Source organism: Enhydra lutris, unplaced genomic scaffold, assembly GCF_002288905.1.
Source record: "Enhydra lutris kenyoni isolate GAN:26980312 unplaced genomic scaffold, ASM228890v2 scaffoldscaffold35, whole genome shotgun sequence".
NCBI classification, from domain to species: domain Eukaryota; kingdom Metazoa; phylum Chordata; class Mammalia; order Carnivora; family Mustelidae; genus Enhydra; species Enhydra lutris.
In genome coordinates, this window is record NW_019154119.1 from 14750545 (window position 1) to 14766789 (window position 16245).

Below are 16245 nucleotides of genomic sequence, written 5' to 3' on the forward strand. Positions count from 1 at the left end.
CTTTCCTTTGTAAGGCAAAGTCTGTCTCTTCAGGTCAACCTCAGCAACCCTAATTCTCTTTCTGAAATGCTTTTTTGTTGTAAAGAAAGAGTCTTTTCACTTTTGCCCTTTCTAAGAGGTAGGGTACTGACCGTCTACTATATTATTTTAATAGAATCTTATGTGCTCTGACGTCAAACCACTTGCTTTATTAGCGTCGATGCCTTTGGGCTAGCTTCTAGAAGAGCAAACTTGTAGGCAATTACATAATTCTTGGGAAATGATGTTAGTTTCTTCCTGTGTCCAGCCGTTGTACTTAAAATGTCCTTCTGGAATACTGCTTTGTAGTAGGTGATAAGGAAACCCACATAGCCCAAATCCTATCCTTCGCCCAAGATACTGGCACCTCTACGAGAAAATCCAAGAGCGATCCTTTAGCACTAAGAGAAAAGTCAAGTTTGTCCGTGGAAGCACATGGATGACATGACAGCAGGTGACAGTTCGTTCTTCATGAAACAGGTTTCAACAGAGCCCAGGGCCACGTGGCCTGGCCCGGAACCCGGGAGGCAGGGGGGCGCCCTCCTGCTTGCCGCCAACTCCTCCTCGTTGCTCTCGCTAAGACTCCGTGCGCCTCCGGGCCCGGGGTCCCCAACGTACAGCACAAGGGGGCGGCACACCAATCTTGGCGCCACTCCTGGTCAAGCCCCCAGGGGTCTCGGATTTCCTTTAGCCTCGAGCGCATGAGGTTCTGAAGGCTCCGGTCTTGCAGAAAACCTGCCTCTGTCACCCTCAAATGTGCCGCCCTGTCAGAAAGAAGAGCGGCCGGTCTTCCTTGGCATTGGCAGTCTGGAATTCATCCCGCAGCCGGAACTGCCATTCGTCTTCCAGCTCGAGGCGGACCACCGTCTGTCGCAGGGAGTTCCGGTCCTGACAGATGACGCACAGGGTGGCACCTGTATGCACGGGCGATGGCAGAGGCATTGAGGAAAACAGGTGAGTTTATCCAAAGGCAAGCGACTGCCTGCATTTACTTGCAGTAAGGAAACGGGATGCTATTTGGGAGGGAAGGACCAGACCTCCAGGTGGCCTCCTGCGACTTTTGGAACGCTGCATTATCTTAGCAGCATGCACAGTGCAACGGTTAGCTGGTAGATCTGGCAGGTGAGACAACGGGGAGGCCAGAAGAAAGGTCCAGAAAGAAGTGGGGGGAACAAAGGGAGGAGAACCGGAAGCGGACACACGGGAGGGTCTAGTTGCAAACCAAGTGTTCCCAGCTCCAGCACTGTGTGAACTGCCTCGTGCTAGGCCACCTCCCAGCGGGGCCCTACCTTCTCATCCCACGTAAGCTGCCTGCACCCAGGCCCAACGCAGCACCCCCCTCCCCGCCCAGCCTTGGGAATTCTCCCTCCTCTCCACTCCTCGCCTTGTCAGTCCATCCCTCTGGTTTGCTGTTGGTCCGCCTCCCTCCTATCCACATGTCCTGTCCTCCTGTTACACAAAATGTTTCCCAAAGGCAGACGGTGTTAGAAACCTCTTACTATTGCCAAGCCTTATAGAGCACTGGTGCTCAGGAAACACCTGCTCCAGAAGGTCAAAGTGAAGACACCCAATGTTACGTGAAGATCGGTGAGGGATCCCAGCGGGCCGGAAGCCCGTTCTTTTATGCCCTACAGGATGAATGTCTGTCACTCTCCGCCGCTCTAGCACGACAACAGCTGCAGAAGGAGGAAGGTCAGAGCGAAAGGCAAAAAGCAGGCAGTATCCCCAAGACAAGGAGGAAGAGCTCAGGCACCGGGAGGAGGGAATGGAGGGAACCAGGTGCTGATGTTAAGAACTTGGGCTGAAAAGGAACACGAAGTCGAAATTATCCCTTTGCCTAAGAGAAAGGGGATGTGTCTTGAATCTACAGACACAAGGGAACGAGAGCCGCCCTGGGATTGCATCAGCCTCCTTGGACTTTCCTGGATAATTGGGGCAGTCCTGTTTCCTCTCTGAACCTCAGTGTACCCACTGGCAAATAAGGACAAGGGCCAGAAGTCACCTCCTCGAATGCACTGGGTAAGGAAAGGCATTCAAATCGAGATCCAGAGTAAAACATATGAGCAGTTACCTTTCAGAAAATGAAACTTTTTCAAAAAGCTGGCTCCCACAAAAGAATCACAGAGGTATAGCAGGAGCCCACTAAACGCGAAGTCAGAACAGCTGATGTTCCGAGAATGGGGCCTGGAGCTCACATAGCACACAGAAATCTGAAAAAGAAGAAATCCAAGAGAAACCGTCATTTTCCCCAAAATCCTCAACCACAGGATGCTAGGCTAGGGCTTTCCATCTAGCAAATACTAACGGCTTGGTCAAGCTCAAGGCTGGGGCCGGGTGGGGGAGGGTGTTGCAGGGGGGATAAGAACGATATTTTTTAGTGTCATTTCTAAATCTAAATCCTAAAAATCAACTCCAGGAAGTTTCTCCCGATTCATCTACTCATTAATTCATCTGAGAGTCAGAAGCGATTTGGCCTCCGAGTCGGCTTTCATCCCTAACTTACGGCATCGGGGCAGAGCGTTCAAGCTCTCTCAGCTGCACAGGGAGGCAAACACCAGAGGCAAAGGGGCCGAGTAGCCGGTAAAAGTCCGAGTCCAAGACGGCGGTGCATCTGTTTTAGGAATTCCGCTGGCTCGAGGGCTCAGCGGGACACCCTCTGAAAGTCACCTGAGATCCCAGGTTAAGGTAGCAGTCAACGGAGAGCACGGGGTGGCTGTGGTTCTTCAGGGAGAGCGGGAAGAAGCGGTGACTGTGGTGCTGTAGAAACTTCTCCAGCAGAAGCTGTGCGGGGGCCGCGAGGAATGTGTGTTTGCTGTCCGGGGCACAGATGTACTGGGCGGGCACGATGGCCACGGGGTTGTCGGACACCTGCGTGGGGAGGCGAGGTGTCAGCCACTCCCAGCCACTCCCCCCAGCCAGGCTTCTGTGGGGAGTGGCCCTGGCCCAAAAGACTCTGTCACATGGTAGGGCTGGCAGTGGAGAACCCAACCTTCAACCATAAAATTCTCTGTTAAGAAAAACTGGGGTTTTCCCCAAGTGAGACGTGTGAAATTAACAAACGAGATCGGGAAGAAGTGTGACATTTAGCATTCCATCAGAAAACTGGCCATCTGGTCTAGAAAAATCAAGAGAACCCGTGGACCTTAGGGACTCTCCCCCCCAAATCTAAGAATGTGAATCTCCAGGAAGGGTCAGCCTCCCCTGTCCCCAGATCCTGTCCACCTCCCACCCACCCCCATGGCCCTTCCTGCTGACCCCTGGCCATCCTCTCCCACCACCTCTTACTCCAGAGCCAACACGTTTCCCAAGCTGTAGCCAGAGAGACTGTTGACCTAAATAAAGCTTATAGGTTCCTCCAGTGGACACCCATCAGCGGCTTCTCATTACTCCTAGGGAGAGTCTGGAATGTTCCCATGGCTGTTAAGGTTCCGCCTGCTCCCTCCAGCCCATCTCTGCCTCTTTCCCTGCCTGGTACACTTCTTCCATACTCACCTCCTCCCTCCCACCTGCTCAGCTCCTCTACCCAGATCCTTCCCCAAACCTGGATGTGAAGACATTTCTCACCCTCCAGGTCTCCGCTTTAATGTCACTTTCTCAGGGACACTCACACAGACTCCCACTCCTGCCCTTCTCATGGTTAGGTCTCTGTGACACGCATCACTCTAGTGCTGCTTGTCGCAAGGACACTTTGCTACCAAAGGCCCATCTGCCCAGGGCTGCAAGGCTGTACACTCCCCGGCCCGCCCCGCAGACCGGGCTCTGCCCGGCTCCCAGTCTGCAGCCCACACAGCCCCCGGCAGCGGACTCAGCGGGCGCACTCACCTTGGACGTGATGTGGAAGGACCTGTGCCCGCCCACCGCGATCTGCTTCTTCATCACGCTAAAGCGGTTGAATCGGCAGAGCAGGAGGCCGGCGCTGTGCACGCGCAGGTTGAAGTCCACATCATCGCACATGAACCTGCGCGGAAGCAGAGGGCAGAACACAGGACTGGAGGCGGCCCCGCCACGCCCCCACCAGCCATGAGGAGGGGGCGCCCCTGCTGCGGAGGCGGGGTAGGCTCCTTCCCGCCTTACAGAGGCGAGTGAATAAGGCAAAACAAGGAGGGCAGGCCCAACTGCAGGATGTCTGCACCAGGCAGGCAGAGCGCACCAAAGGTGAACACCACAGAAACACTCCCACGGGCGGACCCATCTACAGGTGCTGCGTGAGGGACCCCGCAAACACCTTTTCATCTACTGATTAGAGCGAAAACTGCCCAGAATAAAAACAGGAGCCGCTTTCTACAGCTGGGAAAACAAGGTTCAGAGATGGAAGCCTGCGCCTAAAATGCAAAGACATTAAGTGGCAGAACCCAGATTCCCAGCCGGGCAGCCTAGTTTCCAGATCGAAGCTCCTAGGGGGGCCATCTGGGCTGCGTGCCCACTGCCCAGCCTACACAGAGGGCCAGTAAGCACTGGCCCGTGGGTTATTCTTGTTGTGAGCACTTCTGTGGCTAGACCAGGAGAGAGTATCACATGGAAGTTACTTTTTAGCTTTAAAGCAATGTGTTGAAAGAAGGAGCCCAAAAGCCAGAGAAACAATGCAGCGCATATATAAATCACTAAGTAAAGTATCACATGGACGGGGAAGCACGCGGCATCATCTCATGCAAACCTCCCTTCCACGAAGTTATACGATGTAAATTTTTTTTAAAACCTGAGGACTGAAAGCAGGGTCGGACCAATGCCATGGGCAGAGGAGGGCTCTGGGCCCGTGGGCGGTGCTGACTGCCCCTCCGCCGGCAGGACTCACCGATTCTGGTTGTACTGCACATTCTGGGTCAGGTCCACGTTCAGGACGATGAAGTCGTGCACGTGGCAGCGGGAGAAGGGCTCGCGCACCTCACCGCTCCCGGTCTTGCTGGACCACTTCCGCATGCCAATCAGGGCGTAGTGGGTGATGTTGGGGGACGCCTCGATGTGCTGCATGACGTGCTTCAAAGACACGTTTCGTTCTGACCAGGAAAATTCCCTGCTCGAAAGAGGAAGATTGACATCCCTGGGCTGAGGCACAAACAGCAGCAAGGCCCTCCGGACAGGGGGCCGCTTTCCAACAGGAGCTCACGTGCCGGCGGGTAGGGTGGCCGTGGGTGGCAACCACCACGACCATCCCTGAGTGCCAGGCACCATGCTGGGCATGTCACTTGTACTGTCACTTATCCTCACGGCAATCTCATGCCACGGACACGTCACCCCGTTTTACCAAGGAGGGAAAAAGGCTCCAAGTAACTTGCCCAGTATGACTCAACAGGGCTTGGATTCAAACAGCGCTGTGTGTCTCCAAAGCCCTTCTTTCCATCCCGTGCTAAAACACTTGGCATTTCTGGTTTGCAGACCTGAAGTTAAAGTGGCGGGGAAAGCATGAAGCTTTGGGCCATGAATTCCAGTGAGGGAACGGGAAGGAGGAAGGTGGTGTATAAACCCCAGCCCCCAGCCCACCTGCCAGCATCTGCTGTCTGTGAAGACACCTGATGACCAAGGAGGGGGCTGATGGCAGGGACTCCAGAGCGAGCAGCTGGGCCCAGGCCCACAGCTCAACTCTTCTGGACCACAGCTTGCTCCCCACTCCACGGGGCTTCAGTAAACCCAGGGCCCTGGCCAGTCCCAACATCCCAGGGCGTTAACTGCTGCTTCAGAATGGACTTCAGGAAGGTAGAATAAGAGCCAGTTCTCTCCCAGTCTCAGCTCTTGGCCACGCTCTAGCCTTTGGAAGAGCGTCTGGGCGAATATGGCAAGCAAGGCGGAATCGCTGCTCCCATAAGCCATGGGCAGCTCTATCGTTCAGAAAATGTTTTTCTAGAAAAACAGTGATCAACGGTCATTATTTCTCAAGAATATCGCTAACATAAAAGAAGTAAATGAACATCATGTCTCTTTAAAAAAACGAAGAAAGGACACCTGCGTGGCTCAGTTGGTTAAGGGTCTGTCTGCCTTCAGTTCAGGTCATGATCTCAGGGTCCTGGGATCGAGCCCCACATCAGGCTCCCTCTCTCCCTGCCCACCCCCAGCTCATGCATGCATGTGCTCTCTCTCTCTCAAATAAATAAAATCTTTAAAAAAATTTTAAATAAAAACAAGCCAAGGGCGCCTGGGTGGCTCAGTGGGTTAAGCCGCTGCCTTCGGCTCAGGTCATGATCTCAGGGTCCTGGGATCGAGTCCCACATCGGGCTCTCTGCTCAGCAGGGAGCCTGCTTCCCTCTCTCTCTCTGCCTGCCTCTCTGTCTACTTGTGATCTCTGTCTGTCAAATAAATAAATAAAATCTTTAAAAAAAAAAAAAAAAAAAACAAGCCAAAAATAACCAGGCAACCCTAAACTGAAACATTCCTAAGACAAATCACAAAAGGAACTATTTTCCCAATGACATTGGGTGTCTGTAGCCAGAGAGCCTCTTTCACCTCGTGCTGCTCTAACAGCCACCTCCAGGCCATTCAGAGTCTAGGTGACCCTCACGACGGACCTCCAGCACAGGTCTTAGTGCCCCTTCAAAAGATGAGGAAACGAGAACCCAAAAAGATTTCAGTTGTTACCCTAATGTGGCACAGCAAATGAAAATACACCTGGGCGTTAGGAGTTAGGCTGGGGGCGGGGGGCAGCCTCTGGAAGACCACAGGAGGGAAATTCTGGGGCACTCGTGAGGCTCCATTTCTTCACACAGGAGTTGGTTAAGCGTAAGTTCGGTGTGTGAAAACTTCCGGATATGTTTCATGCTGCCTTTTTTGTGGATGCTTCATTTTTTTCCCAAGATTTATTTATTACTTTGAGAGAGAGTGTGTGTACAAGCCTGAACGGGAGGAAGGAGTGAGGGAGAGGGAGAGCAGCAGCCTCCCCGCTGAAAAGGAAGCCCGTCGCAGGGCTCGATCTCACGACCCTGAGATCATGACCTGAGCTGAAATCAAAGAGCTGGAGGCTTAACAGACAGAGCCCCCCAGACGCCCCCGTAGATATTCTGTACTAAACTATACATATTGTGATTTTCTGTATGGATTAGACATCAGTACAATTTTAACAAATTTAAAACTCAAAATAAAGCTGGGCTTGGAACAGGAGGCTGCCCCATGCAGGGCCCTGTCCACCACACGCCAAGCCTTCTAAGATGAGGTGTCCCCAGTGGTCCTCAGATGGTGGCTGAGAATCCCCGGCTGAAAGGGGACAGGGTCGGGGCAGGTGGCTCACCTGCTTCTCTCCCCACCACAGTCAACGTCCACCACGTTCCACATCACACAGGAGTCGTCGGAGATCACGATGAAAGGCCAGATGTCCTGCGGCTTAATCCCGAGCTCCTCCTGCCGGTTCCGCTCGAGCTCCAGGTTGTGGTAGGACAGCTCCTTGATCAGGAAATGGGCGGCACCTGAAAGGGCCCAAACCACTCCCACTCTCGGGTCTCTGCTCCGTGGACACCCGCCTGGGGGCAAAGCCCCTGTCAAAATTAGAGCAGCTCATCAAGGCCCACCCCGAGACCAGCCACCTCCCGGTGGTCCGGTCCTCACCTCCATCGCCAACCTGCACACACACGGGTCAGCTTATCCTTGCTAATCACGGAGAATGTAAATTAAATAACCAAACATCAAAGAAGAATATTCCAGCAGATGAACACAGCTTTAAAAATCAAAAAGCTTGATGAAAAATGTTAAGCACGTTCATCTCTAGAATATTCTTCCAAGTCTCCAGTCTCAGAAATTTTACCGAGTAGGCAAGTTAAACAATGCCTACCGACTCCGGCACTGTTGAAGATACTCGGGAGTACCAGCATGATGTGGTTGGGCCAGTATTTCTTATAAATGGCCATTTCATACTCCTTGACAACCAGCACGTGCAAATGGCTGGCACCATCCATGGCGTGGAACAGGTTGAAGAGTCCGTGTTCGTGACGGCCGGTGGTTGGCGTGAATGTCGGACTTTTTATATACTCGTGACTCTGGAAAACATAGGAATCACGAGGGGAAGTGTTTGTAAAGATGGTCACAATCACTCCCCTCCTTCTGAAAGGTCACGCTGCAGCACCTTCCATCAGAAGATGGAGCCTATCCCCACACTCACGCAATCCAGCTTAGCCCTGGGACCTTGCTTTTACCCATAAAACAGTGAAAATGATGGTTATGCCAGTTCCGAGCCTGGCCTCCAGAGGATGGACACATGCTCCCTCTCTCAGAACCCTCTCAGGGATGAGCCAGGGCTGGTGGCTGGAGGAGGAGAGACCACAGGGAGCAGAGCGGGGACGGGCATCCCACAGCGACCACCCTTAATGTGCCAGCCCCCAGCCCACCCGGTGGCTAAGCACAGACACGAGTGAGCGCATCCAAGCCAGCGTCCCCACATACCGGGACCAAGCCCAAGCTGCTAGCCCAGAAAATCAGAAGCGAAGTCAGTGCTCGTTTGGAAATGGTTTTCTTACACAACCCCAACTAGCATCTCCCAATTACCCAAACGCATTACCCTGCCAAATTAGCATCAGCTGTGTGCCGAGTGCATGCTATTCTGGATGTCTTCAAGTCCTTCAATGCCTTATCCATACAGCCTAGCTCCTGATCCACTCGGGGTGTGAATCTTTTACATAAATAGCTATGTTTTCTTCCACTTTGGCTGAGCTAGGTCTTGTACTCCTTCTGAGGTTCTCAGAGGACCTGCCGTAAGGCTGTGCTGTAGCTGGCGCCCGGGAGTTCTGGTGGGCGCTGGCTGGAGAAGTGAGCGGGGTAACAGAAAAATCCTCCTCCGGGGCAACAGCCTACCCCAGCCCACGGGGTACGAGACACCCCATAATAAAGGTCCCACTGGTTCTTTGCTAATGTGTTCGATGCTTGGTGAAAGCCTGCCAGGCCTGAAACGCTGTTCAACCCTATCCTCCTGGCCCCGCCACCCAGAGAAGGAAGAGCAGCGCTCCACAACAGGCTGACACCGGCTGGGGCCGGCGGGAGGCCAGCAAGCTGAGCCTGCGTGGTCGCGCTCATCTGCCAGAGCAGGCGTCCCTGGGAGCAGTGCCCCTAAGGAGGCCGGTCACAGAGACAGTGAGTCGGGAAGAACAGCCTCTTGAAAAGAGAGAAAATGCATGTTTTATGGATGACGTGATGCCCCATCTGGGATTCGCTTCCGAATACCAGAGGAAGGCAGAGGAGAAGGACAGACAGATCGATGCTGGCTGTGAGACACCAGTCGCTGTGTCCAGGTAACAGGCCCCGGGGGCGGGGGGCCAGTCACTGCACGATTCTACCGCCTCGGACAGTTTCAACCATTCCGTAACAGCAGTAGAGACAAGATGGGGAAGGGACAAACATCTAGGGAGCACCTGTCATCGTCCAGGCACCGTGCAGGGGCCTTCCGTCAGTCGCCCCAAATCACGCTCACGGGAAGCTCCTGCAGGACTTACTACTGCCCAGGTTCACAGGTAAGGGAACAGGGGCTCAGCAATATTCAGGGCCAGGTTCAAACGACACAACTCGAGAGCGGCAGAGCGAGGTTCAAAGCGCAGTCGGAGTGACCCAAAGCCCCAGCGCCCCCAGCCTCCTCCGAGTTCAGCCACCGTGCCCATACCCCCTGCTCTGACCCATGAGGCAGCCATGGTCTCCAGGTCGCCAGCGCAATGGTCACTCGCAGCCACGAGAATGCACCCCCCGCCCCGCCCAGGAGCCAGTACCTTGTCGGTGACGAGCGGCAGCCTCATGCTCTCCAGCTGGCCCCCAGGCTGGCTGAAGACGAAGTGGTGCTCCTTGGACTTGGGGATGATGAAGTGCAGCCGGACCTCCGCCCCCAGTGCGGAATAAGAGAAGGCGAAGGCGTGCAGCGTGGACTCATAGAGCTGAGGTGTGACGGGAAAGGACAGAGCCTGTCAGCAGAGTCCGCCGCCACCACTTGGAAGAACCCAGGCCCGTCGCGGGCATGAAAATGCAAAGCTCGGTGCCATCTGCCCCGCAGCTCGAGAAACCCGCCCACAGGCCGGCTCCGGTACGAAGTGTGGACCCCCAGGTCTTGCTCCTGGGCCAACACGCGCGAGCGCACCCCCCACTCGGCCGGAGGGCTCCCCATCTTTAATTCGGATCGTGCTTCACCCAGCGACACCCTTCTAGGCACTGACGCCTTCTGGACCCTGGATTTGACCCAGAGGTGCGCTAGGTTACCGACAAAGGCATTCACACCACACATCTCACTTTTTAACTCTAATGAATGCATTGTTCCGTCATACGCATTACGCATAACAACATAGTAATAAACCATGTCACTAACTGCTTATGCTTACACACTTCTGTCACACTCACTGTGTCTGGGCCCCCTTCCATCCCTTCAGTGCCGTCACAAGCAATCCTATGAGGCAGGTACCGTCCCCATCCCCACTGTGTGGACATGGGGACTGACACACAGAGGTCCTGGGCTTGCTCCCATCCCCAGGCCTAGCCTCATGTCCCCTCACCCCTTGTCTGCCTGCACTGCCCCCTTGTGTGACTCCTGCCCAGACCACCGTGCCACATGGCTCTGCCCAAGCCTTATTCCCTGACCCCTCTCTTCCTCCAGCGGACAGCCCCTCCCCAGACTGGCAGTTGGCATGTGCCCCGCACTCCTGAGAATCCCCAGGGCCCAGAGAGGGTGGGCCATGCAGGACACAGTGGCTGTACACGCCTACCATGGCTCCACTAGAACCGCAGAGCCCTCTGGGAACAGAGATGAGACAGAAATAGATTTTGACGTAGGGGAGGGAGCAAGGGGGGGAGATGCAGCTGAGGAAGGTTCATGAAAAAGATCAGGGAGGCTTGAGAGAGAGGGAAAGAGCAGGGGGAACTGAGGCTGGAGAGGCCAGGAGGGAGCGGCCCCTCAGCACTCCTCACGTGGCCTGGTTCTGAGTCCACTGTGACTACAGCCCCCAGACCTGAGCGCCCTTGGACACGGGGTCACAGTCCAGCCAGAGCCCAGGGTCTCTGGACCTCAGTTCTGTTAATTCTCTGCAGACACTAACTGATGTGACCATGACTAAGACCCGTGAGTCTCCACCGGTTCTTTAAATTTCAAAATTAAGGGAACGTTTTCGCTTATACTTTCTCTGCTTTGAAAGAAAAATTTCATCTCCAAGGAGGAAACGTTAGGACAGCTTATCTGGAGCAAACAGAATTACTATTTTTAATTCTTTAAAAACTGCTCATCTGCATTCTCCAATTTTGTCTCCAGTAAAATTGAATAGTTTAAAAAAAAATCAGTCTTGATGCTACTTCAGGGATAGCTGAAGGCTGGGCAGACTTGGGAAAATTAAAGCCACTGTGCTGTTTCCCTCTGCAAAAGGGACAGAGCTGGCAAGCCCATGCTCAGGCTGCTGCAGAACCTTCTGGAAGCAGTCAAGGGCATGAGCTATCCTGCACACCCCTGTGGGCCTCACAGGTGTCCTGGCTCCCACCACCTCCAGCTGTCCCAGCTACTCCTTCCTCCCCTTTCCCTTACCGAGGTCTGAAATGAAACACTACATCTAAAATCCTGCCTGCCCCTTCTTCAGGACCAGGCTCACAGGCCCTCCGTGAACTCACCCACGGATGCTAAGAGACTATGCAAAATGTAGCTCTGCCCACATCAGGCCACCCCTTGAAGTTCTCCCTGGAAAGGTCCCCGTTCTACCCTCCCTGCAGCACCTGATGCTTTTCCTTAAAATGTTTTATTTAATTTTAATTTAGTTAATATATAGAATGTAGTATTCGTCTTGGGGGTAGAATTTAGTCATTTACCCATTGCGCACAACACCCAGTGCTCATTACATCACGTGACCTCCTTAATGCCCATCCCCCAGCCACCCCATCCCCCCACCCACCCTCCGTTTGTTCCCTAGAGTTAAGAGTCTCTTATGGTTTGCCTCCCTCTCTGTTTTTATCTTATTTTTCTTTCCCTTCTCCTGCTGTGCTCCTCTGTTGTTTTCTTAAATTCCACAGATGAGTGAGATCATATGGTATTTGTCCTGACGGAACCTGATGCCTTTTGTGGCGGGCTCTCTGCCCACACCCCTTCCCAGTGTCCTCTCCTGGGACCACCCTCCCCTTGTACTTTAACATCCAGTGATGCCTGACTAAAATCACTTCTAATTCCCCCAAAGACCTCATGTCTCCCCTCTCCTATAGACACGGTTCCCTCTCCTTCTGTCTGCCTCGGCCCCTTGGCAAATCCTTACTGATTCTTCAGAACCCTCTCCTCTGTTCCCCACCCAAGACAGTACCTTCATTTATAAAATGGAGGTAATGTTGCCTTGCAAGGTTTTAGTGAGAATGAAGTAAGAAACCAGACAGGAGAGTTTCCTCTCCGGCACATGTTGAATGGATAACAGGTGTAGCTTAAACACGGACACCTCCAGGTGACCAGCCAGGGCCCGGCATCCTAGCCTTACCCATTTACCCCAGTGTCTAAAGTAAGCGTCACTCTCTATTACGTGAAAAGGTTAGAGGAAGTACCGATATACTCTCTATTACGTAAAAAGGTTAGAGGAAGTACCGACACATCAGAAGTGCCCAGCACGTTGCCTGGCACACAGTAGGTGCTCGGTAAGCGCAAACAGCTCTCCTTGTCTGCATAATTTCTCTGCTTGCCCTTACTGCCTTTCCTGCCAGCTTTTCACTGTTCTGAAATTCTGTGCCTGGGCATCTCTCCATCCCTAGACTGTGTGTCTTGACTATGGGGACAGAGTTTATTCATCTCTGTGTCTGGTCCATCAGCACTCAGTCTGCTGCCCTGAACTCACTTTGGAAATTGCTAGAATGTAAAGAAAATGCAGACATGCACAGTCACTAGCAAATGTGTAATCCCAGGAGAGGCGCTTCTGTGGCGTCAGCAGTCACTGCCCAGATCACTGCAGGGAACTGGAGATACACGTGGACCAAGAAGCAGAGGCTTCCAGAACCCTCCACATCCCGCTCTGGAATGACAACTGAAACTCAGCGGAACAGAGAACCAACGGTGTGGGCGCAAGGGAGCCAGGCAGGAGCACAGCCCACCTGGCAGCGGGGGTGGAAGCCCAGGTACTGGTGGCACTGCTCGCAGTGGTGGTACGTGTTGTACGCCGCGTACTTGGACAGCCTCATCCGCGCCGTCTGCCGCCGCGCATGCAGCTCCTCGGGCTTCCGGGACACGCCCCCGTCTGGAGGAAACACCGGTCACAGTCACCGAACGGCCACGGGCACAGCCGCTGCGCCCTCCGCTGCCCGCTCAGATCGCAGCGGACCGAGGCTCCGTGCTGGGATCTGGGGTGACCGCGTCTGCCTGGGTCCCGGGATGACTTGGCGGGAGGAGCCAACAGACAGTGGTCGCAGCGGGTCTTACTAATGGACCTACGGCTGTAAACACAGATTCAAGGATTCGCTCCCGGGCAACGCAAACCGACTGCCAGCTTCATATGCAGATGCCATACTGCGATGAACAGCTTCTGGTTTGCCCAACGACTTGGTAAGATGGAGATTTTAACCCCAAACCTGAGCCAGAGACTGGTATCTGGGAACGACTGGTCAGTGAAAATGCTTCAGAGATATAGAAGAGAGAATTCTTGGGTGAGAGACGGGTGAGTATCCTCCTTCCCTTTCCACTCATCCAACTTTCCCAGTCTGTGCTAAAAATCACACTAGCCCACTAATATCCAATGTTTGCTGACGGTGACCCTAAAACCCTATGGGGTCCTAATACCGTGACAGTCAGTGGTCCCTGAAGGAGGAGGGGGAAACAAGACACTGAGGCTAGAGAGGGAGATATGTGCATTTCATTAGGACAACCCCCATTCATACATTAGCATCTGTGTCTTGTGTCCCCTATGAACCAGAACCTCGAGGATGTCCTGACCATGACACACTCCCAGGAGCGCACCCATCACTGTCCGCATGTGCAGAGCCGCCAGCCCACCTTCACGGGAAGAGCCCTTACTTGTCCACTGAGGCAGTGACCTCGGTTCTCTCCCAGACCCTGCTGGTTAATTCCCACCCCCAGACAACTGAGCTCATCGCCAACACAGTTCAGCTCTTTCAGAGGCTCTCCCTACGTACTCCAGAAGAATGTGGCGCGGGAGCTTTGTAAGGCTGACCTTCACTCTTTATGCTCTGGAGGTGGGAACAAATCAGACTGGCGTCTTCATACTTTGGGTCATGAATAATGTAGTCAAAAGGCAACTTCTTGAACAGCTCCAGGTCTGGCCAAGGGTCACTGAGCTGGAGGTAATGCCAATCCGATTCCTCTCGGAGATCTGTAAGATTGGTAGAAACACAGACAAGTGACAAACTAGGAAGTGAGAATGACTGACTTTTGAATGTGTGTAAGGACAATGCTTGCAGTAGAGCTGTCCTTGAGTCTCTGGGTTCCTGGGGGGACGCTACTGTATCTCAAAGGCTCCTGGAACACATCGCATTTTCAGGATTGCTGTAAGGAAGCAAGAAGTGCCTTTGGGTCTACCTTTTATCCGTGGCCTGTGCCATGTTTCCTGCATTTCTGACTCCCATGCTGACTTCAGCCCCTCCCAATATACGTACTGCTCCTTTTGCATTTCCCCTCAGCACGTTCCCCACCCCCATATGTAGCACACTGGTTCCCACCACCAATGGAACCTAACATAGTTCCTGTTCTTGTCTTCCATCTAAATGCTACAGAGCTAATATGGCCAACTCCTACCACTGTAGCTTTAGAAAGCCTAAGTGTTCAAGGCCACTGGTTTCTCCTTTCTGAATGCCAACACCATTCATGGCCCAAATTCTATCTTACATCTTACGTCATAACTGGGGTAATCTGTGATGCTCACTCAATGCTTGTTGGCTAAAAAAGAAAAAAAATCTAGATGGTCCAACACAAATTATGTAATATATTGATTTTTATATCCATGCTATGTACACAGGGGCAGAGTGCATGTCCACAAGAGAAGAAACAAAGAAGATGAGAGGCATGTTTACTGCATATGTAACAGATGCTCACTGCTTATGTATCTTAATCTTCACAAACCTCTTAAACAGCAATTATCCATGCTTCCCCAAAGGGAAAACCAAAGCAATAAGAGAATTTCTGAAAATATGGGCTTTGAAGTTTAATAAACTGAGTTCAAATCCCATCTCTGTCATGGGGATAGCCAAGAAAGTGAGAACACAGACACTCAACAGTTCTGCTGATTTTCATCTGAAATTCAGTTCCAAACTGTGAGGGGGGGAATGTGTGAAAGGTCAGAGCTTGGACAAAGAGCCTCCCTCCTCTTTCCTTCAAAGGAAAGACTAAGGGATGGATGAGCTTCCCTGGTTCCAAATTTTCTCTAAGTCAAAACTCAAACACAGTCAGGAGCATCTAAAGAAGTGTGTTTGGGAATGGTGGGACTTTCTTCTCTTTTAAGGCTGAATGATATTCCATTACTTGTATATACCACACTTTTCTTCATCCATCCATCTGCTTATAGACATTTACCCATCGACGGACAACATACGGTGGCTCTTGCGTCTTGCCTATGTGAATAACACTGCAGGGAACATGGCAACTAGGAACATGTCCATTAGCTTCGTCGTAGTGGTGATTTCACAATGCATACGTGTATCGAATCATCATTTGTACACTTCAAATGTATACAATAAAAATAAATAAAAAGAAGTGCGATTCACGGTGCCTGGGTGGCTCAGTTGGTTAAGCGACTGCCTTTGGCTCAGGTCATGATCCCAGGGTCCCGGGATTGAGTCCCTCCTCGGGCTCCCTGCTCCATGGGGAGTCTGCGTCTCCCTCTTTCTCTCCTCTCATGCTCTCTCTCATTCTCTCTCTCACAAATAAATAAATAAAATCTTAAAAAAAAAAAAAAAAAAGACGTGCTATTTTGACGTCAGGGCAACATACTGGTTCCCTTTCTTTGCCCACAGACAGGACGCCTCACACAAATTTTAATTCCCAAGGCATCAGATCCATTTACCAGACCAAGTGGATGAGCCATTGGAGGAACAAGTGAGGAGGTGAGGTAGGGAGCAGAAGACAGCTGTCTTACCTTCCTCTGGGCAAATTCTGTTCCCTGAGTAAGGAGAAATGATATACTTCCATTCTGTCCTAAGATACAGACCTCTGCGCTCAGCTGCCTGAGTGGGACCCTCCCCGAAGGACAGCCCGGCCTTCTACGGGCAGCCGCCAAATCTGGTTCAGCTCCAGCTCCGCTGTCTCCCAGCTGGGCGCCTGAGCGAGTTACTTACCAGCAAATAAGTAGTTATTCTCATTGGGATGTGCCGGAAGTTAAATGTGGC

The 16245-nt window shown here is 52.6% G+C and overlaps 1 protein-coding gene across 2 annotated transcripts in view; it reads right to left on the minus strand.

The window, feature by feature from the left end:
* Positions 1-233: 233 nt before the first annotated feature.
* LOC111154103 (growth regulation by estrogen in breast cancer 1) overlaps positions 234-16245 on the minus strand; it is a 71581-nt gene continuing 55569 nt past the window's right edge. For both annotated transcript variants that reach the window (XM_022513490.1, XM_022513489.1), the window contains exons 23-32: positions 14079-14237; positions 13006-13148; positions 9687-9848; positions 7769-7973; positions 7232-7406; positions 4811-5029; positions 3841-3976; positions 2686-2886; positions 2090-2228; positions 234-932 (exon numbers count right to left, since the gene is read on the minus strand). In XM_022513490.1, the coding sequence (XP_022369198.1) occupies positions 769-932; positions 2090-2228; positions 2686-2886; positions 3841-3976; positions 4811-5029; positions 7232-7406; positions 7769-7973; positions 9687-9848; positions 13006-13148; positions 14079-14237 (1703 nt within the window). In that variant the 3' untranslated portion in view covers positions 234-768. The remainder of the gene's footprint in view (positions 933-2089; positions 2229-2685; positions 2887-3840; positions 3977-4810; positions 5030-7231; positions 7407-7768; positions 7974-9686; positions 9849-13005; positions 13149-14078; positions 14238-16245) is intronic.